General features: G+C 56.7%; 1 protein-coding gene across 28 annotated transcripts in view; it reads right to left on the reverse strand.

Annotated features, from left to right (window-relative positions):
* Nucleotides 1-25,874, reverse strand: part of NCOR2 (nuclear receptor corepressor 2) — a 331,634-nt gene that overhangs the window by 77,786 nt on the left and 227,974 nt on the right. For 25 of the 28 annotated variants that reach the window (XM_019538935.1, XM_019538934.1, XM_019538936.1 and 22 more), the window contains exons 15-17: nt 14,484-14,614; nt 13,333-13,505; nt 9,726-9,788 (exon numbers count right to left, since the gene is read on the reverse strand). In XM_019538935.1, the coding sequence (XP_019394480.1) occupies nt 9,726-9,788; nt 13,333-13,505; nt 14,484-14,614 (367 nt within the window). Of the gene's footprint in view, nt 1-9,725; nt 9,789-13,332; nt 13,506-14,483; nt 14,615-21,331; nt 21,916-25,874 lie in introns of those variants that run through there. The other 3 variants (XM_019538931.1, XM_019538930.1, XM_019538911.1) reach the window with 3 other exon arrangements.

A 25,874-nucleotide genomic window follows, 5' to 3' on the forward strand; every position in this document is an offset into this window, starting at 1 on the left:
CCCGGGTCGGGGTGGGGGATCTGCGTAGCTGAAGGACCGCTGGCGCCAGCCTTCCGGCCCCCGAGACGGCTGGGGTGCAGGGAGCCCAGCTTGCTGCCCCCAGCCCCGTGGCAGATTGCAGCTCCTCATGTCCGAGACGCCCCTTGGCCGAAGGCCCAGGAATAAAACAAACTCGGGGCGGAGCCCGACGCAGGCAGGAAACGAAAGAGGTAAAGTTCGCACCGTCGCAGGAGCGAAGAAGTGGGCTGCCGTCGAGCGCCCTGTTCCATTCAAACACAGGATCTCAGCGGTTGCCGTCTTACAAGCCTCTCGCTGCCCGCCCCGGGGAGAGCAAAGCCGGAGATCCCTCCCCTCCCCTCCCCGATGCCTCGTGACCCACCGAGCGCCTCCGACACAAACGAATCAATCAACCTGCTCCTTCGCTGCTCTGCCGGTGACCGGATCCCACGTGTGCCAGATGGGGCTGTAATTACCCATCGCTCGGGCAAGGGCCTCTCATATGCCTAATAAGTCCTGCAGCCGCTGCAGTCGGGGCTCCCTGGACGGCAGGCGTTTCGCTGGAGCTGCGCGGGGCAGGGGAGGGGGGGACGACAGGCTGGCATTTGCGACAGCCACAGCTGAGCGGGGGGCAGGAGGACGGGGTCTTCCACCGAGACCTTTTTCTGCTTGCTCCAACGTTTCCAAGTGCAGCGTGACCTTTCCCGTCTGTGTGTAACCGGTCAGGCCAGCTCCCTGCTGCCCCTTCTCCTGCTGGGTTGACTGTGCACCAGCTCTTTTATGCGTCTTCCCCGATCATGGGGCTGGGCTGAAGCCCACTCGGGCTCGGCTCCTCGGGAGCCTTCGCCTCGAGGCCTACGGGGAAAAGCGTGCCGAGCCCCCGGCCCTCCCACCGTCACAGCCTGGACGCTGCCCGCGCATGGGGCTGATGCCTGGTCCTGCGTTAGGAGGCGAGGCCGTGTGTTTCCAAAGCACGGACTGACCGTCCCCTGCAGGACCGAACCAGCGAGCGCAGACGCCCTTATCTTCACGGGAGAGAAAGCAAAACAGCAACACCTGCTTCCCAAAACTGTAATTATCTGCTAGAGGCTGGGAGGAGACGCCCTGGCTCTTGCCGATACAAAAAACTCCCTTTACCAGGTCCTGGCAAGGCTCTGCTTCGCGCCGGCGTAGCCTCTGATCTCCCCCCTTTTGCTCCGCGCGCATGCATTTCAACGTGACCCCCCGGCAGCCCGTGACCCGTCGCGGCGAACGGACGGGCTCGGGTCTGCCCCTGGCAGAACACACGCATCCATTTAATATCACAAGTGAAACTACGACTGAGTCAACAACCAGATCTGCCGCGTTCCCTGGCTTCGGGGAAACGGCTCGCAGATGTGCGCACTTCAGCGGGCGGGCGCACGCACACACACACACACACACACACACACACACACGAGCGTGCACGCGCTCCCCCCCCAACCCTAGCCCCAGAAGCTGGCTATTTCCTCTCTGCCCTCGGGCTGTACTTACATTCTCCCGGTCTAGCTTCACCTGTCAGCAAGTCGGCTCGAAGCATACGGCAGGCAGGTCGGACTGGAGCGGGGAGAGCCCTCCTTCAATAAGCCACGCGAGGCAGATCAATCGCTTACGAAGCGCCGGGAGTTCTCCGCGCGCGCCTTCTCCCGTGCATTTTGCTTTCGCTCTCTCGCGGCAGGCAAAGAAAGAGAGCGAGCGAGAGGAAAAAAACCCAGCCCACGAAAACCCCCGAACGGGAGAGCCGGTCCTTTAAAAGCCTTGCAGCCCTGGCTGCTCGGAGCCCCCGGCAGCCTGGGCAGCCCCCGCCGTGGGGCGCGGAGCGGGGTCGCACACGCGGGAGCCTCCTGACCCCGATGCGAGAAGTTGGTGGGAAGGCATGCTCCGGGCTCGGCGCTCTACCTCCAGTCGAGCTGGCGAGCCAGCCGCGCGTCCCCTCCTCGGAGGTTTCCAGCTGTCTGGAGCGGGGTTTGTTAAGGTGGATCGAAGTCTCCCTCGCCGCCCTCCCTGCTCAGCGGCGCGGGGCGCGGCGGGAGGCGAGGCCGGGCCGTTTCAGGAGGCGCTCCCCCCCAAAACCAGGATCACCCACGGCGGGCACGGAGCCCCGCAGCCCCGCTTCTGCCCGCGCAGGGCTGGTGCCGTCGCGCTGTGGCGGAGCAGCGAGCGAGCGCTAATCTTTTCCTCTGGCTGACCCAGAGGCTCATTTCGTCTGAATGTGACCTCTAGACAGAGCATTAATAACGAGCATGGCACTGACCCAAGCTGACAAGGGGTGCGGCCAACTTGGCACTCACTTCCTTTCTCTCTCTCACTTTCTGTCTCCCTCGCTCTCGTCTGAACGCCAACAGCAGGGGGAGCGATCCAGGCACACAAAGCTCGGCTTAGCAGTTTCCTCCGCTCTGAGCCGACTCAAAGGAGCTTTTCTTTCGCCGGCCCGCTTGGCGAGGGCCGCGACCCGAAGGTCGCTCGCGCCTCGGCCGGGCGAGGGTCTCGGGGAGAGCCGGCGGAGGACAGCGCCGGACCAGCACGTGGTGGGCCGGCACTGGCAGGACGCTTGGCACGTGCGGCGAGCTCCCGCAGCGGGGAGCCGTCGCGGGCCGGGGGCCTGGAGGTGGGGGCGCGTAGGAGCCGCCTCCTGGTGGGTGTCAAACGAGGCCGGCGCGGCGCGGCGCGGCGCGGCAGGAAGGGAGCGGAGCGGAGCGGAGCGCGGCGCCGAGAGGCGCTGTCGAGTGCAGCCGGCCCGCGCGAGAGCCAAGGGGCAGCGCGGTGAGGAGGGGAGGCTTTAATCCCCACTCCCTCGGCTCGCAGGCGTTTCAGGGGGTTTCTCCTTCGGCTCCCGGAGCGGCTGCCCCCGCTCCACCCAGCTCTCGCCTCTTGGAAAGCGTGCGAGCGAGCCCATAAAAGGGGTCCCTTAACAGGAGCTCAGATGGACTGAGAGGCAGAGGTTGCAATACAAAGTGATCTCATCCCCAGAGCTGTACAGGAGCCCGCGGCAGGCCCCGCTTCCTGGCGCGGATGGCCACCGTCCCGACCCTGGCCCGACCGGTGGCACGCCCAACCACGTGGTGTCCGAGGGGACGGGGCGTTACTGGAAAAGCCTGGGCCTATGGCCGTGTATGGCCCGTCCGGCCTTGCACGATGCAAGCTGAAGTGCCTTGCGCTGATGGGCGGCGGTGCTCCCCGAGGCACGCGGCTGCACTTCGGGACAGCTTCGGTCCGCGCGGTGCTCGGTATGGCGTGTGGGAATCCGCTTCAGGAGCGGAGGGGGAGCCCGGAGGCACGCAGGACGTTAGGGACTTATCCAAGGTCGTGGGGCGAGTGGGTGGCGAAGCCTGGAATAGCTCACACGTCTGGACCCCGCGGCAAGGAAAGCTTCGGGGACACCTCGCGCCACGGCTGGTCCACAGCGGTCCCACGGGCAGGCAGAACGGCTCGCTCTGCCTGTGACCTGTGCTGTCTGGTAACGCTCGCTCTTCTTGGAAGAAACAGCTTGGGGAACCAGCCGGTTCCTGCAAGCTTTCTGCTCCAGCTAGAGCTCTCGCTTCCACGATGAGCATGCCTGGAAGGCGACCTACTGCTGCCAAGGAGACTTGCAACCAAGCTCCTTCCACAAGCACAAAGAGAAATCTCTTCGAGCTGCCTGGCACTTGCTGGGAGAAGGATTGTTGTGCCAGGGGACCGGGCCAGCGTTCACATCCCGATACGATCTCCCCAACTGGCGCGGGGAGGCAAGCCGCTCTGCCTTGGCATGGTTCGACGCAAATTCCCCCCTGGGACGATGAGGTTCACTTGGACGACCGAGGAACTCGCCTTTCCGTTTGCTTGGCTGTTTTTCTCCTGACGATGATGCGCAGTAAACCGGACCGCGTGGGTCTCTCCGGACAGAAGGCACCTTTGGGGACCTGGGCGTGCTAACGCTTTCTCATGGCTGACAGTCACCTTGCGAGCCTTTCCCCGACCCAAATGGGCTGCTTCGTTACACAGCCGTGTCGAGCAGAGCGCAAGGAGCCCCGTGACAGCCGTTTTCCATGCACGACACCCTCCGTCAAGAAAACACAGACCTTTGTGCCCCTAACTTTTGAGACTTTGCCTCCCCCCCACCCTTGGCGCACTTCAGCCTCTGAACCCACCGGTTGTCCCTTGCTGCCTGCCGCGGGAAAGGTCCTCTCGGCCTCTGACCTTTCGGAGAAGACACGAATTCTGCCTCTTGTGTCCCTGCTCTGACAAAAAGTCCTTTCCCTCCACCCCCGCCCTCCACTTTGGGGAAACGCGAATTCTCATTTCAGGGATTACCACGGAGGAAAGACGAAGCGGCTGCGGCAGCGTAACCCGGCTCGGTTTCTTCACCTGGTTGAGATACTATTCCTGCTACCTTATTGCTGGAGGTGGGGGAATAGTGTTGGAAATTAAAACGTAGGCTGGAAATTACAGCAATTACCAGCCCGCTCCCTGTGACAGGCCTTTTGTGTTTCACGTTCTGACACTCGCTAAACAAATCCCAGGGTTTCTGTGCCGCCTCGCCAAGAGGCGTGCCATGACAACCAGCCAACTGTGATACGGAGAGAGCGGCTCTGCGGGACAGGGGAAGCCAGCGGCCCTGGTCGAGTGGCACGACCCCGCGCAGGGCGCTGCACAAATGCTGCGTGCAGGGGAAAGCCTCGGCCAGCAGGAGACGAGGGGTTGGAGGCACAGGGCGCTGGGTCAACCCCTGCATGGAAGCGGACCCAAATTTTGGGATGCCCTGTTCTGGGGAGGAACACTGTGGCCTGGCTGGTAGTAAAACAGGCCAAGTGCTTAGCCCTGGACCTGCCTCTGGATTGCAGGACTTGAGCTCAGACCTTTAGCCAGTGGCGAAAGGCTGGGCATTGAGGGGTCTCTCTGGACCACATCGGGATGGGAGCTCATGCAGAGAGGAGGGAGCTTCTGCAGGGTCCTGGGGTGAATGCGGCACGCTAGCAAGCTCCCAGTCCTCCGGCTGATGAATTTGGCCACAGCAGCACCACGAACAAGCCAGCGTCGCTCCCGAAACGTGGAGCTCCCCCTGCTCCAGGAAGAGCCAGGACCAGGCTGTCTGGGAAACATGCCCTACGTGATGCTTCCCAGAGACACGGTGTCCGAGGGATGGGTACTCCATGGCAGTTAGCCCAAATGCCCCCCCCCAGGGGGAATGAATAGGCTTTAGCACCCGATTGCTGCCCCAGGTACCTGGTGACGCAGGCTGTCTGTGCAGGGGGCAGAGCTGCCTCATTCAGTTCACCTCCTGCTCTTTGTGCTGCTTTCTATGCGAGGTGCTTCACACGAGCTGTGGGGCAAAGGCGCCACTGCCCGTTCGCGGGAGGGTAAGCGCACAGGCTATACAGCAGATCCCAGCAGCTCTGCGGATGAGAGGGCGGCTGGCTGGACGGCGCTTGGTGTGGACACCCGCTCCTAGGGCCTGAGTGCGAGGTGCCCCCAAGGAGCTTTGCACACAGGTCCTGCTCCAATACCCCACCCCCTCCTGCCGGCTTCCTGGCCAACACGGCTGCGGTGCTGGGCTGACAGAGGAGGAGTGCGCTGGTTCCTTTTCCTAGTTTCCTTTCAAATCAGCCTGGAAAAAAGCAAGCTCAAACCTGGCGGGGGGGAGGAGTCCTCTCTGCAGCGGGGGCAATGGCCAAGTTGCCTGGCCGTGGCAACAGGCAGGTCTACGCAACCTGGCCTCGAGCACGCCGCGCTGCTCCCTCACAGGCTAACTCCGGCATAACCAGGTCCGGCAGGCGCTGCCGCGCGTCTGTGCTAACGCGCTTGTCTGCTGTGCTGTGTGACGGTGGCTACAAACGCTTCTGGTTCGGGAGGCAGCTGGCACCCAGCAGCGCGGTGTCCAAGGATGCTGCCGCCTGGCCCCGCGGGGCTTGCAGGCTTACTCCGCACCCAACCCGACAGGGCTTTACGGTTCTACTAGCTGTTGATGTGTCAGTTCAAAAGCATGCTGCAAAGCAGAGAGGAGGGAAGGCACGGTGACTGCATAAAGAGGACATCTTGGGGCCTTTATCATCTCCCTGATTTTCCCTGTGACAGGTGCGCTGGGTAACCGGTGCAGAGCGTGGCTCTGAGAGCCATGGATACAGCCAATAAGAAAAGAACAATTAGCCCCAAATGAATCTATTTTGACAAAACAACAGACCACTTTCACTTGACGGCAAATAAAATGTTTCCTGGCAACCCAAAAGGATTCCTCCTCCCCCAGCTACTTTAATCCTCCGAACACTTTACAAAAAAAAGAACCCCCCCCCCAAAAACAGTCCATTTGGAAATGGAGGGCTGAAAGGTTTCATTTAACAATACATGTCAAACCAAAAGGTTTCTGTTTTTCTGAAAATTCCCCTTCCCTCCCTGCCCCCAGCCATGGCTTAGCTGAAACTCTTTGCTGAATTGGGCACCGGCTCGTGGATGGTTTCGAATCCCCCTTTAACAGCATGTTTTAGGGGATTTACTATTTGATGAACTTGACCCTGTTCTGGCTTCTCAGTCCTGGTAACCAAAGAACCATGTGGGGTTTTTCCTGCCTGTGCATAATCCCCTGGGTGAAGGTCTCTGCAGCCCACACAATGCCGTCGGGGACACCTGCACAGCCTCTGCACACCTGTGCCAATCCATTACTGTCCCTGCATTTGCATAGGCCAGATCCAAGCCCCCTCACTCCCAGCCTGGCTGAGCACATGGAGAGAGAAGCAGGCAAAGCACGTTTTAGTCACTCGAGTCAGCAGAGCTGAGTCTCAAGAAAGCGCGCTGAAGGACAGGGTTGAGTAAGAAGATCCTGTTTTTTATGCAGGTCCTTGTCAAAGCAAAACCACTTGCAAAAGCTGCAGGGGAAACCCAGATCTGCATCTTGCGCAGCGATGAGTCCCTGCTGAGGGACAAAGGGCTGGAAGGGATTCTCTTGAGTTCAATTCCTTGCCATCAAAGGCAACAAATGTGTTCAATCCCTTGCTATCACAGGCTCCATCTAGCCCCCGCTGCTCCTACCGGCAGGCAGTGCCAGGACCTCCCGTCCCCTGAAGGTGAGAAACCACCTTCCTCAAATTCCAACCAAAATTCATTCCTGGGCAGGTGATGCCTACTGGCTCTTGTGCCCACACTGCTGTCTGCAGCTGCACCCTTCGCCAAGCAGTGCCCTTCCCAGAACGGGTACGCAGGACTTGGGCGGGATAACGCATCTGCCATGACAACCCGGCTGGGGTCGGAGCCAGTCTGGGCATCGTCAAGTGGAAAAGGAAATCAGGTACATCCCGGAGCAACCACAGAAAGCAAACCTTTCTGCTTTCTATCTTTAAACCCAGTCAGAACGAAAGCAGACTATATCAAAAAACACAGTATCCCGTAATCGTGCCAATCTCAGCATGTTTTCACAGACACTTGAACCAAAGTTTATTGCATGATAGAAGTCACGAAGTCAAACTTTTCCTCTTGCTGGGTTGGTGCACCCCTAGTTAAGTTTAATAGTGCCATACGCCCCTGTATTCTCTCTTTCCATGCACAGCATCCTCCTTGGAGCATCCCTGGGCAGCCTCAGGATCAAGTCCTGATCAGTGTGGCTGCATGGATGGCAGCCGGAAGAGACTTACAGCGTAAGTCCATATCTGACCTATATACCCAGCACTTGCAAGTGGCATTTGCTGAGTGCCAGCCGGCTGCAGGCCGAAGAAGAAAGCATCATGGACCAGCCGTTGGAAGTGCCAGTGGAAACCAGGCCAAACAGCCTCGTGGAACAGGCCAGGTCTTGGCAAAACAGGACTTTGCCATCTCTGCATATACCTGGGGTGGGGACCTCGGACCTCACAAGTTAGCACCAAGGGGGGAAAAGGTCATCCCCAGGACCCTATGCAGGTGAAGGGGTGCGCGGCCCAGACAGGCTGCACTCCATGCTCCATCCTCACCCCCACAGGATGCTGAGCTATTTAATTCCCCCAATTCAACCTCCTCACTGGCTCACTGGGTGGTTCCAGGGCTCTTCCGTGCTAGTAGCTCCACCCTGAGGCACAAATGCCAAGGAAGCACTTTCTGTAGCCAGGTGGTGAATCAAAAGTGGCGGGTGGCTCCTAACAGCCCTTACAAAAGAATTGCACTGTTGAGCTCCAGCTAATCCCAGCCTCTGGCAGCAGGCCAGCTAGCTTGATTAAAGTCTATCTATTAAATCTTGTGTCTACAGGGAGTAACACTCAGCAGTACATGAGACTGGCACTGGGCTTGAAGAGGGGGTCAGAACAACTTCAGTGAGAACGAGACAAACCTTTGGGTGCAGTTGCATTAACAAGTAACCTGAGCCTGAGGCTGTGCCAGCACGTGGGAAACCAGATCTGCAGACCGTGTTGTCAGCAGCCCTCCTGCAGGTGCTTACCTCAAACAGATCAGAGACCTATCGACAGCCTTGCCTGCATCTCCCGGCCCCAGCCAAAACTTCATTTCCATTTTAATTTCACGTCTGCAATGCTCGCGAGGCCAGAGGTGCTGGAGCAATTGGAGCAGGATGCAGCGGTCTCTGGCTGCGGACTCCACAGCAGATCAACAGGACGTGACTTTGGAAAAAATTAAACAGCGAAAGAGCTGGCACTGGAGCCCAGCCAACTGAGGGGGAAGTGGCCAGGGAAACCTGCTACACTCAGCATTTTCAGAAAACAGTCTCCGTGTCGGACCCTGCCATAGCGACGGGATGTTGGAAAGGTTTCCTCTGGCATCTTGAAACCAATAACCAGGGTGTATATTGAATAGAGCACAGATTACTCCAGAGATACCTGCTTTGATGCTCTCCCTACATAGCGTTCACTTGGGCCAGGGTCAGACACAGTATACCGGGCTAGGTGGACCATTGGTCCGATGCAGTATGGCCCTTCTTGTGTTCGTATGTGGAGCAAGCCCACTCCGGCCAGTGGCCTTCCAGGCTTTCAAGCTATGCCCTTTGCTTGAGGCTTCAAAGAAGAATCCCCGTACACCTCGTGGATTCCTTGCCCTGTGGCTTTTCTATGATTGACCAAGTGGATCTGGGCACCACAGCACCTGTTTTGGAAACCACAGGGTGCCGTGGTAAGGAGGCAACAAAGATGGCATGCAAATCCTTAATGCAATTGGCGGGTGCATGCCAAGGTGCATCTGGGGACTGTAGAGTTTACACGCTCATCTGGTCTTGTCTTAAGACACAGAGTTACTTTCTGCTTGTCAAACCACCAAGGTCTACATCCCACAAGCACAAAGAATGTGACAAGAGCTAACTCTAAAGCTACGTAGCCCAAGCCAGAGGAAGTCAAACCACTGTGTGCTCTTCCACCGACACCCGGGCCTGGGCAGACAGAGGACCATTTTCTGCTGTGCCCAACAGACAGAGCATGAACCAAAGCTTCCTCCATGGCATCAGTGGAGCAATCAAGCCAGGCTTTTGTGCAAGATCAAACGCCAACCCTGAAATTGCTGCCAACTCTGTATTTGTGGTAGTGGTCACTGTATTTTATGGGAGGGAAAAAAAAATACAATGACCACTGAAGAGCCTAGACAGCTTGTTTTCCCTTCCCCTTCTAAACCAGGAACGATTCCCAGAGCTGCACAGGTGTAAAAGCGATGCAAACGACAGCAGGTTTAGGATTCTCATGCACCAAAGCTGTGTGAACGCACCCCTCCTCAGACTGCACTGGCTGCCTTTCTAGACACAGCAGGACTAAGAAGAAGGGAAGAAAAGACGGTCCTACCTTTTTTAGCAGTTTCCATTTCTTCTTCCGTCCAGCGAGAGCTTTCATTCATCTCCAAAGAAGCTGAAAAATCAAGAGAGAGAACCGAGAGGTCAAGGCGGGAGGGAGTTAAATGCTTGGAACGCAAGGACTGAGCCGTAAAACCCGAGGAGGCAGCGACAAGGCATAAACTCCAGGCAGCCCACCACGAATGCACCGCACCTCGGCAGCTCTGTCTGCTAGATGCCCTTCAGGCCAACAGGTACCTCTCTGAGTGCGCCTCTGTGCCTGTGCAAGGGGGCTGGACAGCAGTCCCAGGCAAAGCCCCAAAGCAACAGGAGAAATGGTTGGGCCCCACACCCTTCCCACGAGGACCGACATAGGCGGGTGCCAGCTTGGCCTGGTAATCCCTGGCGCTCTCTACCCACGCGCTCGGTGCCACGAACACGGCCATCCTGCATAACGCATTCATTGTGAAATCAATCCTGCAGGCGAGTCTGGCACTCGTGAGCAAACCCTACAATAACAAACCCGTGGGTGAGTCAGAGGCAAAAAACAACTCGGTAAGGAAGCAGATTTCCGGTCCAGGCTGCCAGCGGACTATTACTCCAAACAACTGGCAGAGCATTATTTCAACCGTGATGAGAGATGTTTTGACAGTGTCCTTTTTAAAATGGAAAAAACAGGCCGATAGGTTAGGTTAAAGCCTGCCGATGGGAGAGGCAGCGTCTTCAAGAAGCTGTAAAAGGAGCTGAGGCTCTAGAGGAGGAAAAGTATCGTTGCTCCGATGCCCATGACCTGTGAGGTATCAGGGCCTGCGAGGAAGATAAAGGGATCTCCTTCACAGCTGACTGAACAGGACTGCAGGTGCCACCTCTTGTAAGACATTACAGGTCATTTCCTCCATTAGAAATAGTCCCCACAGAAATCCAGCCAATATGCGATAGCTCAGCTGATAGAGGCTTTTTGATGGAAATCAATACCTAGGAAGTTTCCCCCCTGCCCTCCTCCCTAGGCAAATTAAAGGCATTGAGGTTTATTTTCTTTAACCTGAGCATCCCAAACACGTTTGACTTGGCATTTAATTTGTTTTTAATAAGACTGTTATTGTATGTTAAATAAATGTCAAGTAAGTGGTCTATTTGGTTTGATTAATGATATTTATTGAGGTTGAGCAGTTATGTAACAGATGTCTCCTGGGAGCTCCAGCACGCTGCAGTTAAACCACAACTTGGGCTTTTTTCTGGTTGTTTCTGAATCTTCGATTGGTGTTTAACATGCAATAATTTCTCTTAGCCAACCTCAATTAAAGTGCTATTGGGGAGACAGCGCATTAATGGCCGCTTCAACGTGCCCGTAAAATCAATCCTTCTGCATTTGTCACTGCCTACAGTCCTCTCCCTGTTTGCGATGATGGCTGGCTGATTTATTGGTATTGCACCTGTTAGTCCTTTTTCCACACCATCTAACAAACCTGAGCAGGGACCTGTGCTCGATACCACACGCAAATAATGCCAAGATGCAGAGCTCACGGTTGAGGGTTTAGACCACGTTTGGCGTGGGGGGGGCGGGGAACAGATATGTTTCTACTTACCATTTATCATGACTGAGACAGAGTGTTTAGTAAGGAAATTTCACAACAGAGAAGCAGAAGGTCTAGACATGCAACCTGGTGTACTTGCATGGGTTTTGTACGCCGGTGCAGATTACGCCCGGTTCTGCAGCAGACGCTATCTGCTCTCCCGGAGCAGCGACGTGCACGCAGTGCTTCGCCGCTAGATGGCAAGGGAGCAGGCAACTGTCTATTTGCCTGGAGCCAACAGCTAGCCCAGGGTAAGCTGAAGACATGCAATACCAACACGGGCGTACTTTTACCCTTGTCTCACCCTGGGCTAATTTTACCCTGCTTTCAAGTGAGTTACGCCAGTTCAGGGCTGTATAGCCGCTCCTTTTTTCACAATGTCCTTTCACGGTAAAGGTGTTACGAGCCTAGCAGGTGCCCATAAAATGTTTTCCAGCATCACACCTCAGCTCAATCATGTTACCCTTGTGTTTGCTACAGGGACTATACAGGAAAAGCAGGCAAATACTGCCATAGGCTTTGCTGAGTACCCAAGACAATAATTCAATAAGGCAATAAGCAGCTGATTATCTAAAGGCAATAATGGATAATTCCCCATGGACAGTAACTGCCTATCTGTCATGTAGGTGAGAGACATGCATGATCTATCAGGCTGGATATGCATACATTACTGTACTTCTCTGTATGCTGCTTCTTAACGCTTGCAAGCCCCTGTGTGGCTGGCAGGGAATACGATTACATTTCCAAGGACCTAAGCTGCACATAGGACCCTTGTCTCATGCCTTTCTAACCCTAAGGGGAGTCTGCAGCCCGCTCACCCCTAGCTGTGGTGCTGTTTTAGAGCAAGATGGGTTTGAATCAGGTCCCTTGTTCCGATGAGCTCAGTGGGAGCATCCCTCCATCCTCACATGCAACCAGGGAGGCACTTCCAGGCAGTCTGAGGTCCAGGCCGCTGGGTCCAGCTTTGGAAATGGCTCATTTGAAATCGGAGCGCGCCTCAGTCAGCGCTGCAGGGATGGCGTTTGAAATGAGGCAGGCAATCAGAAAAGCTGCTCAAAGCACAGACAGCGTGGGACATATGGGATAGGGAGAAACTAACATTTGGGGTGGTTGTGAAGGAAAAAAAAACAACCATGGAGCTATATGAAGGCAGTCCAAGGGAAACATCCAGGCCAGCTGTCCCAGCCCTTCCCTCACTGAGTCATTGGTCTGAGTGCCTGCAAAGACGAGGAAGGGAAAGAGCGGATTTTGGAGACCGTAAGGACGGACCGTGTCAGGGCTGCCTCACGTGGCTATGGTGGCTGGGAGCAGGTGCATTAGGACTTGGAGCGAGTGGGGACCAGGCCGGGGGGGAGGAGAGGGTGATTCCCAGCCAGGCTGCCAGCACGCATCAGCCTGTCACAGCAGGGGTGGCCTAGCAGAGGATCAGAGCATTTGCCTCCTGAGGAGAGCTGGCTGAGCAGGGAGTCCTGACAGACAGCAGTCCAAAGGACAGGCACGGCTTGATCCTCCCCTGGCACACAAAGGGAATACTGCTGCCAGTCTCCAAAAAAAGGATGTTCTCTCACTCAACAGCCACTCGCTCGAGAGACAATCCTGCCTGGAGATCACTTTGCTAAAAATGGCTTGTTTCCTTTCTTCAGGGCTTTCTATCCAAGGCCCTAAACAGGCTAAACCTCACTGAGCTACAGGCCTGAAGCTCTGAAACACCAGCGATCTGGCTGGGCGAATGCTGCTGGGCAACACTGAGTTGTTGGAGAAAATCCTCGCTCCTGATGCCCAAGGCAAGGAGCAGCACAGGGGACCATGTTTCTGTCCTCGTCTGCCAGATGGAGAAACAGAGGCACAGCAAGGGGAAGGAATGTGTCCAAGGGCTGGCCAACTGATCAGTGATGGACCAAAAGTAAACTCCCAGAAACCTCTGCTCCCGCTTCCCTCCCAGAAACGATGCTGTTCCCTGCACCCAGTCCCTGCTGGGTCAAGCCAAATCCCATTCCCTCAGCCCAAGGCCCCGTGCATGCCCTGCAGATGCAGCCGCTTACGTACCCAGCTCTGCGCTCTGCTGTGGGGTAGCCGCCTCCTCGTTGTTGGCCTCGTTGGCCATGGAGCGGGTGATGCGGCCTTTGCGCCGGCCCTGGCTGTTGGCAGTTTTGCGTCCTTTGGAAGCAACGGCTTCTTTTTCGTCGTTATCCTCCCCAGATGTGTCGTCATTCTTCTCCCTACGTGGATGGGAGAAATTACTATTGCACTCTCTTCCTTGCAGGGGCTTTTTCCTTTTGTTTTTTGGGGGGTTTTTTTGCAAGGAGGGCACTTTCTCAGCTCGGGGTGGGTTGGTTGGGTTTTTTTTTTTGTGGCTGTTGCTTTTTGCAGATGGATGCAGTTCCAGGACCGAGCGCGCACAGAGACCTGACAGAAACAGGTTTAATGCTGGGCCATTCAAATTTATCATCGCCTCCTCCTCATTTATCTTCCTGAAAGGGACCTGCTGGTAAATGTCTAGGCAGGCTGCATATAATGAAGCCAGATGTTCTTTTAAACCAAGTATTAAGCCCATTACAGACAGCTAGCAGTCTGCCTGCCAACCTGCCTCGGCAATGAATCCGCTGCTCCCTGTTAAGCTGTGATTGTGTCAGGCAGGAGGCAGGCAGAGTTATCAACCTGGCCGGCTCCCTTGATCTGGAAGATCTCACATTGACATCAATAGTGCTAAAGGTGAAGCTCAGTGCTCTGCTTGCGTTCTCAGAGCCCGCTCGACTCTAGGAAGCCTCTCCTGCAACAACAAACTGATGCCGGGCATCAGAGCGGCTTTGCGGGTGGATGGAGTTTAAATCAGTAGCAAACAAATTAGCAGCTTGGTTCGGGAGCTCTCCAGATTGGGAGGGGAAAGGGAGGAGGAGGGAAGTGCATAAAACAACAGATTCTCTCTCCTTCGCCAGCAGCAAGCCTAGCCCACTCAGTGCAAGGAGCTGAGAGAGGGGCATGCAGCACAGCCGAGGGAACCTGCCAAGGGGTCACCCCACACAGGGCTGGGAGCCCAGAATATGCTAGAAGCACTTCAAAGCAATGACAACTTCACCCCAGCTCCCCGTGCCGCAGGACCCTGGGACAGCGAAGCAGGGTACGTAAGGACAATGACTTCCCAGCCTGATGCGAGTTTATGCCGGGGAGGAAGGGAAGAAAGCAGGGAATGTACTTACTTTGCCAGTTCTTCTTTGTCGTTTTCAGATTCCTGCTTGTCTTCCTCCTTCTCAGCCTCCTTCTCCTTTTCCTTCTCTTTTTCATCCTTCTCTTCTTGGCTGCTGCGGGGCATCTGCTGCTGCTGCTGCTGCTGGAAAACATGGGACAATTAAGCACAACAGAAAAGTGTCAAGGTGGATAAATCTCTGCACCTGGGCTGATCCAAACGAGCGCGCACTGACACAATGCTGGGGGGGCTGGCGGCCAAGTGGGAGAGGGAGGACTCCTGCTGGAAGCCTGGCATGGACATCTGCAGGCAGGCGCAGGCAGGGTTACTGCTGGCCGGAGGGCTGCATGCGGAGACCGGAGCTGGTTGGCGCTTGTGTCCAACTCCCGTTACAGTCATTGGAAAGATTCTTGATGCCTATCATGGGAAGGCGACTCGTTCCTCGCTTGAAGCAACAAAGAGCGAGAGGCGCAAATAATCTCCCTCTCGGGCAGGAGAAAGCCCAGGAAGAGCCGTCGTGGTTCCTTGAGATGGAGACTTTGCCCGCTGGCAGCAGAGATGCACCCAGGGCCAGGAGAGAAGCTATGGGGCTGCAGATGACACAAACTCTGCCCTCCGTTTCAAACACCGCACTGGTTGTGGGGGGGAAGCTGACTTGCCTCTGCATCTCATATGAGTGCGAAACAGCACAGGGGACCGAGGCCGGGGTTCGACCTCACCTCTCGGCCCCAACATGCTGCTCAGCACCTCCCCTCCTTTGCAGGACCTTGCGCTCAGCCCCACTGAAATGCGAGCGGGTCTGCTCGGGCCAGGCGCTGCGTGCTCCCGAAGGGGAGGGCTTGTTTTGAAACTGCTGGATGTCACCTCCCAGCTGCAGGAAGGAGGTGGCGGGGGGAGGCCCGATCCCCATGACCTCCCTTCCCTCTAGCTCTTATCGAATGGATTTCAGAGCGTGCTGTTAGACATTTGAGGCGGAAATGATTTAATAACACCCCCCCCGCTCCCCGGCCAGCGCAGGCCCATTTCCTATAGTAAATCCACTGGCGCTGCCCAGCCTCCTCCTGAACAATGGGGGCTTCCACTGCTTCCCGATTGGAAGAAATCTCAAACTGAATTAAACCAGGAGAAAGGCTGATGCTGGGAGGCCCGGCCTGAGAGCTGCGCGACTGCGAGGAGGGCCCTTTATGGCCGCAACGTGCTTGCCTCTCCTGAGCAGGGGGGCTGGACACCACCAGCTCTGCGAGGCACAGTCTGCACGCACCAGATGTTTGCCCCCCTCTGGGGATGAGTGCTAAAATTAGCCCTGCCGAGCTGTAAATACGGGATGCAGAAGGACCGGCAAGAATGGGTCTTACTCTTCCAGGCCGCAACTCAAAGTACTTGAGAGCGACACATCACGGTAAGTACATACACGTGAGCTGCGCTGGACGTGATCCATCGCTTTTCTGGGTTAGGAAGATGCAGCGTGGTATTTTACATAATCCTTATTAACCAGAAATCAAGTGGCAATTGGGTGCTGGGGATCTGATTCTGCATTGTCTTGTGTCTCTCAAGTTCTCCAACCCACTTGAAGGTCTGGTGCAAGCCCCCGCCTGGGAGCACAAGCGGTGTCTGGAGTGGACCAGCACTTCTCTGCCAAAATGCCGGGACCTCCCACCAGCCATCTGAAACGGCTCCAAGTCATCAAAGAGCCTGGACCCTGCCGTGAACTCACCACAGGGGCAGGATGAAAGGACTTAAGGTCAAAGCCCGGAGAGAGAAGTGACGCACTGCCCTTGGAGAGCACCCCTCCACCCCCCAAAATGTGAGGGCAGCTTTCCTCACCCGATTCCTTTTCTGGACATTGGACACGGGCACGTCCAAAGCAGCTGTTCAGGTACCAAAATGCTACATCTGAACGTGGATGCCAAACCCCAGCTGCAGTGATTTTGGAGAGAGACGGGAGGAAGGGGCTGTGAGGCTGGCAACTGGCAGCCACTCGACTCGGGGTGCTGGCTGCAGCTCCCTTCAGGTCACTGCGGCTCAGGTTTGCCACTGGACAAGCAGGCAAGCCAGCACTGGATAATGCTGAGATCGAGCCCAGAGCCACAGCAGGAGCGACTCTCCTGATGGCCAAAAGGGCCTCGCACGAGGCGTCTCCCACACCACATTACACTTAAGGAATTGCTTGGCTTAAAAATCAACTTCCAGATACAATTAAAAGGCACAGAGGCCTCCGCTGCAGGTCTGCGGCAGTGGCACAAGCTCCACAGCACCTCATGCCTCCAGGGCACAGAGCGGTTGAATGGCTTGGGTCAACCAAGACCAAGTCTCTCCTTTGCTCGCTCCTCTTGCCTTCGTGGCTGCCAGCGGCTCGTCCCCACCTCATCGGCTCCCTTATGGCCATGCTGCCCCCCGAGCAAAAGCAGCCAGTGTTGCAGGCCATGTGTGCCTGTGGCACCGGGACGCTGGCTCCCTCCCCAGACGGCCACGAGGGCAGGCAGTGGAGGGCGGAAATGCGGAGACAGACCGTGTCAGCGCTCTGCTGATGAGGGAACGAGCTGGTAGGGTTATGTTATGTCCCTGTGACCCAGGCCATGCCAGCTGCCATTAGAGGCACAGGGCCCCTCTCCATGAGCCAACCCAGCCTAACTCCCCAAACGAGCTCCCTCCACTGAGCACAAGGGGAGAACGTGGCTTCCTAGTCACTGTCGGTTCGGAGGGTCAGGACTAGCAGGACTCAGATGTGGGTTGAGCTGCAGCAGCCCCTTGGAGGGGTCCAAGCCCTTAGCATTTGCATCATGGTGCCCCAGTCCTAGGCCTGGACCTGCCAGTGCTAGGCTGTGCAAAGAAAGAATAAAACGGAGACTGAGAGCTCTCCACTCAGCTCAGACCTGCAGCCGATGAAGGCATCTGCAGCCCTGGGGCAGGGACACAACCTGTCTCATAACCCCGTCCTGCTCCCCCACACCCAGCATACTCCCCAAAGCCGGGAGCAGGATGACCTCAAGCTGCTCCAGGGGCTGCAGGCGGGAGCTCACTGAAGCCCAGCTGGAGAAGGACCCAGGCCAGCAGAAAGCCTGCTCCACCCAGGTCGCACGAGCCCATCTGCTTCATCTCCATGCGAGCGGGCGGGCGGCCGGCTGTGGGCACCGGGAAGCTGGCCTCAGGCTGTGCCAAAGTTGCGTGCGCGGGAGGGAAACGGGCTCCAGCTCCAGGGAGGGGAACGGACCGAGTTCTCGGCTCCAGAGGCGCGGGCCTGCCATGGAGGACGGCCGCCCCCTCCTGCCCAAACTGAAGCATGTGTGAGGATGGCGACAAGACAACAGCAAACTATCTCCTGATCTTGCACCGGTGACAGCTGCCTCAGCAAACCACCTGAGTTTCTCAGCAGCAGCTGCAACCCATGGATCAGGGTGAGGCAATGAGGTGCTCCTGGGGACACAGCTGCCCCCCCTCCTCGGGCTGCAGGAACAAAGAGATCCTCTCAGCATCTCCTCGTGCCCTCCCTGGCCTGTGTGCGGGGAGAGAGCACCACGGGCCGGATGCATGTGCTTCTCTCTGAGGGAGGGGAAGGATTGTGCAGGGTTAGGGCTGATGCCTGGAGATATATGGGCTTGACCTCTGCTCTGCCACAGACTCCTTCCATGACCCTGGGCAAGGCTGTTAGCTGCTCCATGCCTCAGTTTCCTCATTTGTATACATGGGGATAATGGCACTCCCCTACCTACCACACAAGCAGTAATACATTCAGACTGTGAGGCTCTCGGGTACCACAGAGACGGGTGGTATATAAGCACCTGAGATGCGCAGGAACCTATCAGCTCCTTCAGACTTGAAAACATCCAGGCCTGGCTCGAGTCCCTGCCCCAGCAGTAGACACACATGGATTGCAGAGGCTGGGTCCCTGGGGGATGCCTCCTCCTCACCTCCTCTTGTCTTTGCACTTGTGCAGACCTGTGGATTGCAATCCTTCAGGGATCTGCAGCTCCTCCCCAGCACCACGGAGTGGGACGGGACAGATGATCAGAGCTTGCTGGAGCCAACAGGCAGGATATGGAGGCTGGAAGAGGGGGGAAGGCCCGAGCAGCAAAAGTAGGCACTGAAATATGCTCACGCGCATACACACAGCCCAGCTGCAATACCAAGACAGCTGCAACTTCATTGCACCAGATCTTTCCAAAGGGAAAACAGGACCCTGACTTGACTAAGCACCCGCCGGCCAAGTGCAAGGCAGTCTGGGGCATAGCTATGCCTCTTGGTTTTTGCCGTTCTCCGAGAACTGGCACGTTTAAAGAAAGTCTGCTCTGCATCACTAAACCTGGCGCAGCCGCAGTAATGGCATTGATCTAGCGCAGTGGTTTCAACCTTTTTTCATTTGTGGACCCCTAAAAAATTGCAAATAGCGGTGCAGATCCGTTTGAGTTGGACGTGTGGGTATTCACATACTTGTGATTAATCATAGTCATCTTTCGCGAACCCCTTAGACATAGTCAGGAGTCCACGGACCACCGATTGAAAACCACTGATCTGGCAGCACCCTACTGGCACTGTCTCCAGCCAAAGCGAAGCCCACAAGTGCCCCCCCATGCCTGGCCCTGGGCTGTCTGAACTGCTCTGCCCATGCAGTGAACTTGACTGGGAGAGGATCAGAATAGGAGGTGATCTGGGAGGGCAGAAGCAGCTGTGACTATGCTGCCCCGTCCCCCCTCTCAGGCAGCAGCAGTCAACCTCTTCCTTGCAAAAGGGAAAACACCACTGATTCTACCAAGCGGTGTTCATTTTCCCGGCTTCAAAACGGCTCCTGGCTCAACCTCTCGTCCAATCTGGTCACCCTAGCAGATCTCCTGAAGGTGCCGTGGATCCACTGCACAGCAAAGGCATAATGCAGGCCTCAGAGCACACCCAGAGCATCCTGCAAGGGGATCGGCTGCAATGATAAATGCCGCGTATCCCCAACCTGCTGCGCGTAGATTTGGTGGAATTCAGTGGGCTGGACTCGAAACCCAGCAAGTCTCGGCTTCGAGCCGAGCACAGATTAATCCTGGCTGCTTCTCCGTACAGCTGTGAGGAGAGCGTGGCAGCCGCTGAGCACGTGGAAACTTCTGTCGCTTATTATTTCAAACGTGGTAGTGCCCAGGGTCCTTGGTCTAAAGCAGGACCCTGGTGTGACAGGTGCTGTGCAAAAAAGGACGGCCCCAGAAAACCAGAGAAGTAGGACAATGCTGGACAGCCAAAGACACGTGACAAATAAAGGGTCTGGTGCCATCAGATTTTCCAAAACACAGAAGGGGAGAGAAAAAAAAAAAAGGAGGAAGAGGAGTGGAAATCACTGCAGGGGAACACCTAGAAGAGAGCCTGCAGCCTCTCCATGCCCTGGCCCAGATCCATGCTCTTCTCCCCCTGGCAGCGTGTTTCCTAGCACTGGCTGCGACTCAGGGAACAGGACACAATTCCACAACCCGCCAGGCCTTGTGACCAGGAAGCGAGTCCCCAGGATCCGCCCATTTCCCTTGGCTTCGTCCCGATCCCCTTGGGGTGACGCGTCACGGGGCTCCAGCTGCCCTGGTGAGGCTTTTGGAGGCTCAGCGGGTACTTCCGCAGCAGGGCAGGAGTGCAGTTATGGCTCAGGCTGGCTTGCACGCAGCTGGCTTGCTGGCAAACACTGTCACTGTGGCATTCCAGTATCCCACTGTCCTGAGGCAGTTACCACCATGGTGCAGCGCTGCTACAATCCCAGTGGTACAGACCAGGAGCGAAGGGGAAGGGAGGTTAAGTGAGCTGCCCATGGTCACACAGGAAACCAGTGGCAGAGCAAGGGCTCAACTTTGGCTCGAAATGCTCTTGCCACTGCAGCGATCTCCCTGTTCTGCATCCAAGCAGTTGATTTTCACTTGCGACATGCTGTTTAGCAACGGCGATTCAGCTACCAAGAGCGCTGGGAGCGTGAGCGCGGGGCCCGGCCTGCTCCGTGAGCCCCGAGATCCAGGGCTCGCTCCCTGGAGGGCCTGCTGCTCCGGCTGCGCTTTGGAGACGGCCACACGGTAATGAGAAACATCTGCTCACCTTTGCCCTAAATTTCCCTGCGGATTCGGATCGGCTTGACAAAGCACGGCGCTGCCAGCCAGCCCGCCCTCCAGGAGCTGGGCGCACCTTCAACCAGCTCTCCCCCCCCAGGCAAGGGCAGTGTGCGTACACTCGTGCACACGCATGCAAACACAGCCAGTGAGCCCCCCCGGCACCCGCCGTCCCCGCAGCTATCTTGTCTTTAATGTGACATCCACCCACGCTGCAAACCGATCCCAGGCAGCCTCGCAGCAATCGGCCCGCCTGGCCTTGCCAGCTCCATCCGACTCGAATGTCACGATGATTTCATCCGCTGCGAAGCCCGGGCTCCCCGCGCGCCTTCCTCGGCCGCCGGCCCCCGGCTGCGGAGGCACTCGGGCGGCACGCCGCCCTGGCTGAGAACGAACAGGCTCGCTGCACGTCAGGGCACCGACTGGGGGTCTCCCCCTCCGCGGGGCCGCCGGGTTTGTCAGGCAGCCAGATGGAGCAGATCCAGGCAAGGGAAAGGTGCAGCTCCTCCCACTCCCGCTGTTTACTTCCTCCGCGGGTTTCTGGCGGGAGTGGCAGGAGGCGGCTTCCCTCCCCTCTCCCCGCCGGAGAAGGTTCCCGGCCTTCCGACCACGAGGAGGGGAAACGAAAGCGCGGGCGCGCCCCCTCTCCTTCCGCCCCCGCGGGCGAGCTCCCCGCTTGGGCAGCCCGGGATGCCGAGCGAAGCCCTCCCGGCCTCCCCGCCTGCCGGACGGTCTCATGCCGCAAGCGGGAGCCGAGCGGAGCCCGTCGCCCTCCGGACTGCCCCCCGCTCCCGAGGGCACTTACTTCCGACTCCCCGCTCTTCTCTGCCTCGTGCGAGCGGCCGTTCCCGGACGGCCCCATCGCCGTCTCCCGGAGCCTCCGGCTCCTCCTCACAGCCCTGCCATCCCGGCTGGCTGTGCCTTACATTCTCCGGCTCCGAAGGCTTCCTGACGATTTGCATAGTTAAGCCGTAAACTAACCACAACATTCCTCTTCCGATTTTGCAATCTGCTGGAATAACACGGTCGCTCTGAGTCGATGAATCATGATCTATAAACCACAGTTCTCGTCACCGGAGCTCCCAGTGCTGGCTGCAGCCTGGGTGATTAATCTCCCGGGATGCCAAGCTTAACCTACAGCACATTGCTATTTATTTTCCAAACTTCCAGCCCCCCCAAGAGAGCGGCTGCGTTCCTGCCTCCCCTCCCCGGTCCTCCGCGGGTGGAAATGCGAGGCCCCGACAGAGTGCCGGGACAGCCCTCGGCGATTTGCAGGGACTCTGGTGCCTGGAGGGGGTGGCGCGTTTAACCACCGAAGGAAGGCCTCTGGCACCATCCCTGCGAGGGAAGCACTCACTCCACGGCGCCGGGGAGTCCTCAAAAGCCACAGCAGCTTGCTCCACACTGGGCTCAGGCTTGCCTTGCTCACCTGTCAGCGCAGCGGGGGCAAAACTCACCTCCGCAGCTCCTGCCAGCAGGGACACCTCCCTTCTCTCCCCACTTGGCCCACATGGATCCTCACAGCATTTCCCCCCTCGGAGATGAGCCTTCTCCTCAATCGCCTCTGGAAGGTTATTCCCTCCTCACCTTCTCTACCCAGTGACACAGGTCTCTCCCTCCACCGCCAATGCAAGCTGGGCCTATGCCATCTGAGAGCCAGTGGGTTGCAGGTGGAAGCCAGGACGCCAACAGACAGCTGCGCTGTGCTCTGCCAACAGTGAATGCAGCCCTTTCACCCAGCACTGGAGGCCTTGTAGCAGTAGAGGCTCCATGGAGAGGGTAAACCTTGCCCCTTGCCCCCTTCATGGAGTGTACGGGACATAAGGACTAACCTGGGAGCCACATCTCACACTACTTCTAGTCTACCAAGCGCCTGTGACAGCCCTACAGCAGAGAGAAAAGAGGGATCACGATCTGCGACATTTAAAAAAAAAAAAAATATATATATTTTTTTGTGTGTGTTCCGGGTCAAATTAGTTGCATCACTTCCAAATCATGCCGACGGATCAGAACTCAATCATTCCAAACCCCGAATGGACGGAGCAGGCAGAACTCACTCGCTGTGAACACCACATGCGGCACTGCCACTGGTGAGCATCCTCCATCCCAGACTCACCCTGGGACTTCAGATACTCCCAGATCCATTGGCAGGCATCCTACATGCAAGACCTGGAGGTCTTGGGACTCGGATGCTCCCTACACTTGATCTGAGTCAACTGATCAGCTACATTTTTTTTAATTAAAATATATTTCTATACCTCTATAGCTATAGATATATACGTATATATCTATATCTAGAGAGAGAGTTATCGACATACATCCTCTATCAAACTTTCCAGCACACATCTTAAACCACGTTAAAAAGCCCACGATTCCCGTTACAATAGATGCACCCACTCCCTTGCGCCCCTGCCAACTGACCAGCTGCATGCCTCAAACCAAGGCAGCTCCCTATCTCCCGGGGCCCTTTTGGCGTCCCACCCAGGGCTGCCCATCATCCCAGGGGCAGCGCTTTGTAGCTCTGAGGAGAGTGACAGCAGGTTCGAGAGGGACGGAGGGAAAATGAGATCTTGAATGAGGAGTGCGCACCACGGACAGGGGAGAGGTAAATGCAAAACGCACCAATGCCTCCAGCCCCCACTCCTCCAACTCCCACCAGGCAGCACTAATTTGTTTGTAAATGAGAGGCTGATTTGCATATCTAATCTTTCCACTGCAGCCCCTAGCACTGGTCCCAGCTCCTCGCTTCCGTCCCCGCTGGGCAGAACTGCTTGGGAAATGGAGAGTGGGAGGGAGAGGGCTCAGTACTTGCAAGAAGCATTTTTCCCTGCTTGAATTTTCATCAGAGCGTCCTCTCTCCGCCAGTCCCAACGCAGCCCTGCCCAGGGTGCCTGTGGCTTTTCCAGTCCATCCCCTTTCCTGGATTCTCCATGGGAGAATGACGAGCCCGCCTCAGTTTCTACCCTGACCCCGAGGGCACGGTCTCATGTTTTGCAGGCTTGACCTATGCGGGATGAAGCTAAACCTTTTCCACTCTCTCTGCCCCATCTGTTGGCTGGGGATAATAAATTCCTCTTCTCGCGCATGACGGGTTAGGAGGCTCAGTTCACCGGTGACTGTAACATTCCTTAGCCCTTAGCTGGAGGATCCTATATCACGACTATTAAGGGGATCTCAACAGATCCCAGAGCCATGAGCTCATATAGCCACTTGCACAAATTCATCATAGGAAGATGAGACCCCCTCCGACTCCCCATTTGACAATGAAGAAGATATTAAACTCCCCTAGAAGAGCTCCTGCTGGGTACTGAGCAAGGCATGCCTAGAATAAAAGCCGTAAACCAAGCTAACATGTTTCGTTACCTCTCCAAGTCACTCGTGGCAGGGAGGTTTTGATATATTCCCTAGTATTAGCAACAAGGACTTTACAAACGTTGCCATGGGTCTCTTGCATGCTCTCCCTGGCATTGCGGTGGCATCGTCGAAACCTCGGAGATGATATCACTTTCCAACCAAATCTGTTTTGACAGCGATTTCTAAAAGGGCTCCAACTGACCAGGGAGCATGCTTCTCCCTCGCCCCCATTTCACGTGACAGCTCTATCAGCGGAGAGCTTTCTCCCCGCGCACAGCCAGATTGGATTTGCCTTCGGGTGACTTCAGGAAAATGGCATTTATTATGCTTTCCGTTGGCATCCACCAGCGAAACAGGCTCAGGCCGAGGTCACTGTGTGCAACCAGGGACTAGCAAATTAAAAACGGCGCAAAGATGAGCTAAACCGAGGGGGAAATCATGGCGATGCAGGGAGCCCCGGGAAGGGTGGGGTTTTGCATGCCTTCTCGACACGAGCTTCCAATGGTGGGGGGGAGGCAACACTGGGGCCTCATATGTATAGGCCTATACGGGGGCGAGACAGATGGTCAGCCCACCACCCTGCTCTCCCCGCTGACCCCAGTGGGACTCGGCGCAGGTCCGCCGTGTGGGATCAGGGCTGGCTGCGGGCCCAGGGGTCACCAGCTCGTACAACCCAAGTGGAGCCAGCAAAGGGCTGAGGGGCTTTCCCTCTCTTCTCTGGATACACCTCTGTAACGATGGGGCAAAGGCCTGCGGATGCTCCAGTACTCCTGTCCGCTCTGTGCCGCAGAAGAGGCATCGTCTACCCCCGTCAGGGGCCAGCGAATGCGCCATGCCTTGCTCCAGTGCCAAAGAGCAAGCACATCTCTCGCCTCTAACCATTCCAGTTACCGCGCCTGGGAGGGCGCTTGTATGCAGGGAGAGGAGGTGAATCCATCCTTGGGGCGCCTACCTGCCAATCTCCTCCTTTTAAGCAATCTGGAGGCAAGACCCCCCCTCCCCACAAAACATCCCAGAGGTCAGAGACACGTGTGCTGCTATGACTTGCTGTCATGCAGGCCCTACAGATAGCGTCTGCCAGGCCAGCAGTCACAGGGCAGCCCTCGGAGACAGGCTGGATATAGAGACTAGGATCAGTGCCTGGGGCTTTTTAAAGATATACTTATTGTGTCACTGGCTGCCCAGCCCTCAAGTCTGCCGCTCCCAGGGATGGAGCGTTTCAGTCCTCCGTGCCACCCACGGGCTGCAGAGCGTTGATCCTTCTTACCACAAGCGGCACCCTCCGCTCCTGGGAGAAACCTCAAATCAAAACACACGTCCACCCCGAACAGCACAGGACACGGCTGCTGGGAGCTCGAGTTACTCACGGCCCCGGCCTCAGCCTGGAAGCTGAAATCAGAGGGCTCGGTTCTGAAGCTACGGGGAAAAGCGAGCGCGTGCCAGAAAACCCCGACTGCGCAGCCGCCCGTGCAGCAAGGGACCTGACTCCACTGAGAGGTGCTAGCGACAAAAGCAGTATGGAGCAATACTGGCCAGGAGAATTGAACAGAAACCTACACCACTGGTACCGAACTCTACAGGATTAAAAAGACGGGATAACGAGCGGAAGGAAGGAACTCCCTTTGCCTCCTGGCACTCCCTGTCTGGGATCACCGAAGGCCGTCACGCCAGCGTGCGTACGAAGTAGTCATTGGTACGGTCCCCTCGACAATTGTATTAAAACTGCTAAGCGTTTCAGAGCGATTTCTACGCGGCCCCGTCTGCTGGATCCCTCTCAAGCTGTACGGGGCCCTTCCCCAAGAGGGAACGCTCCTTTTCTGGATGGCTGCTGCTCTCGCTTCAGAAGGGACTGGATGGGGTGTGCGAGGCAGGTGATGGATGGGATGAAGAGAGTTGGTGGTAACAGGCTGAATAAGTGGAGAGGAGAGCAAGCCCCCCCTCGCTGTCCCACTCACAAAGTGCCTTTCTCTCCCTGCCGTTTGCTTTATCCTTCT

This window comes from Crocodylus porosus, unplaced genomic scaffold, assembly GCF_001723895.1.
Source record: "Crocodylus porosus isolate Cpor-Errol unplaced genomic scaffold, CroPor_comp1, whole genome shotgun sequence".
In the NCBI taxonomy this organism is placed as follows: domain Eukaryota; kingdom Metazoa; phylum Chordata; order Crocodylia; family Crocodylidae; genus Crocodylus; species Crocodylus porosus.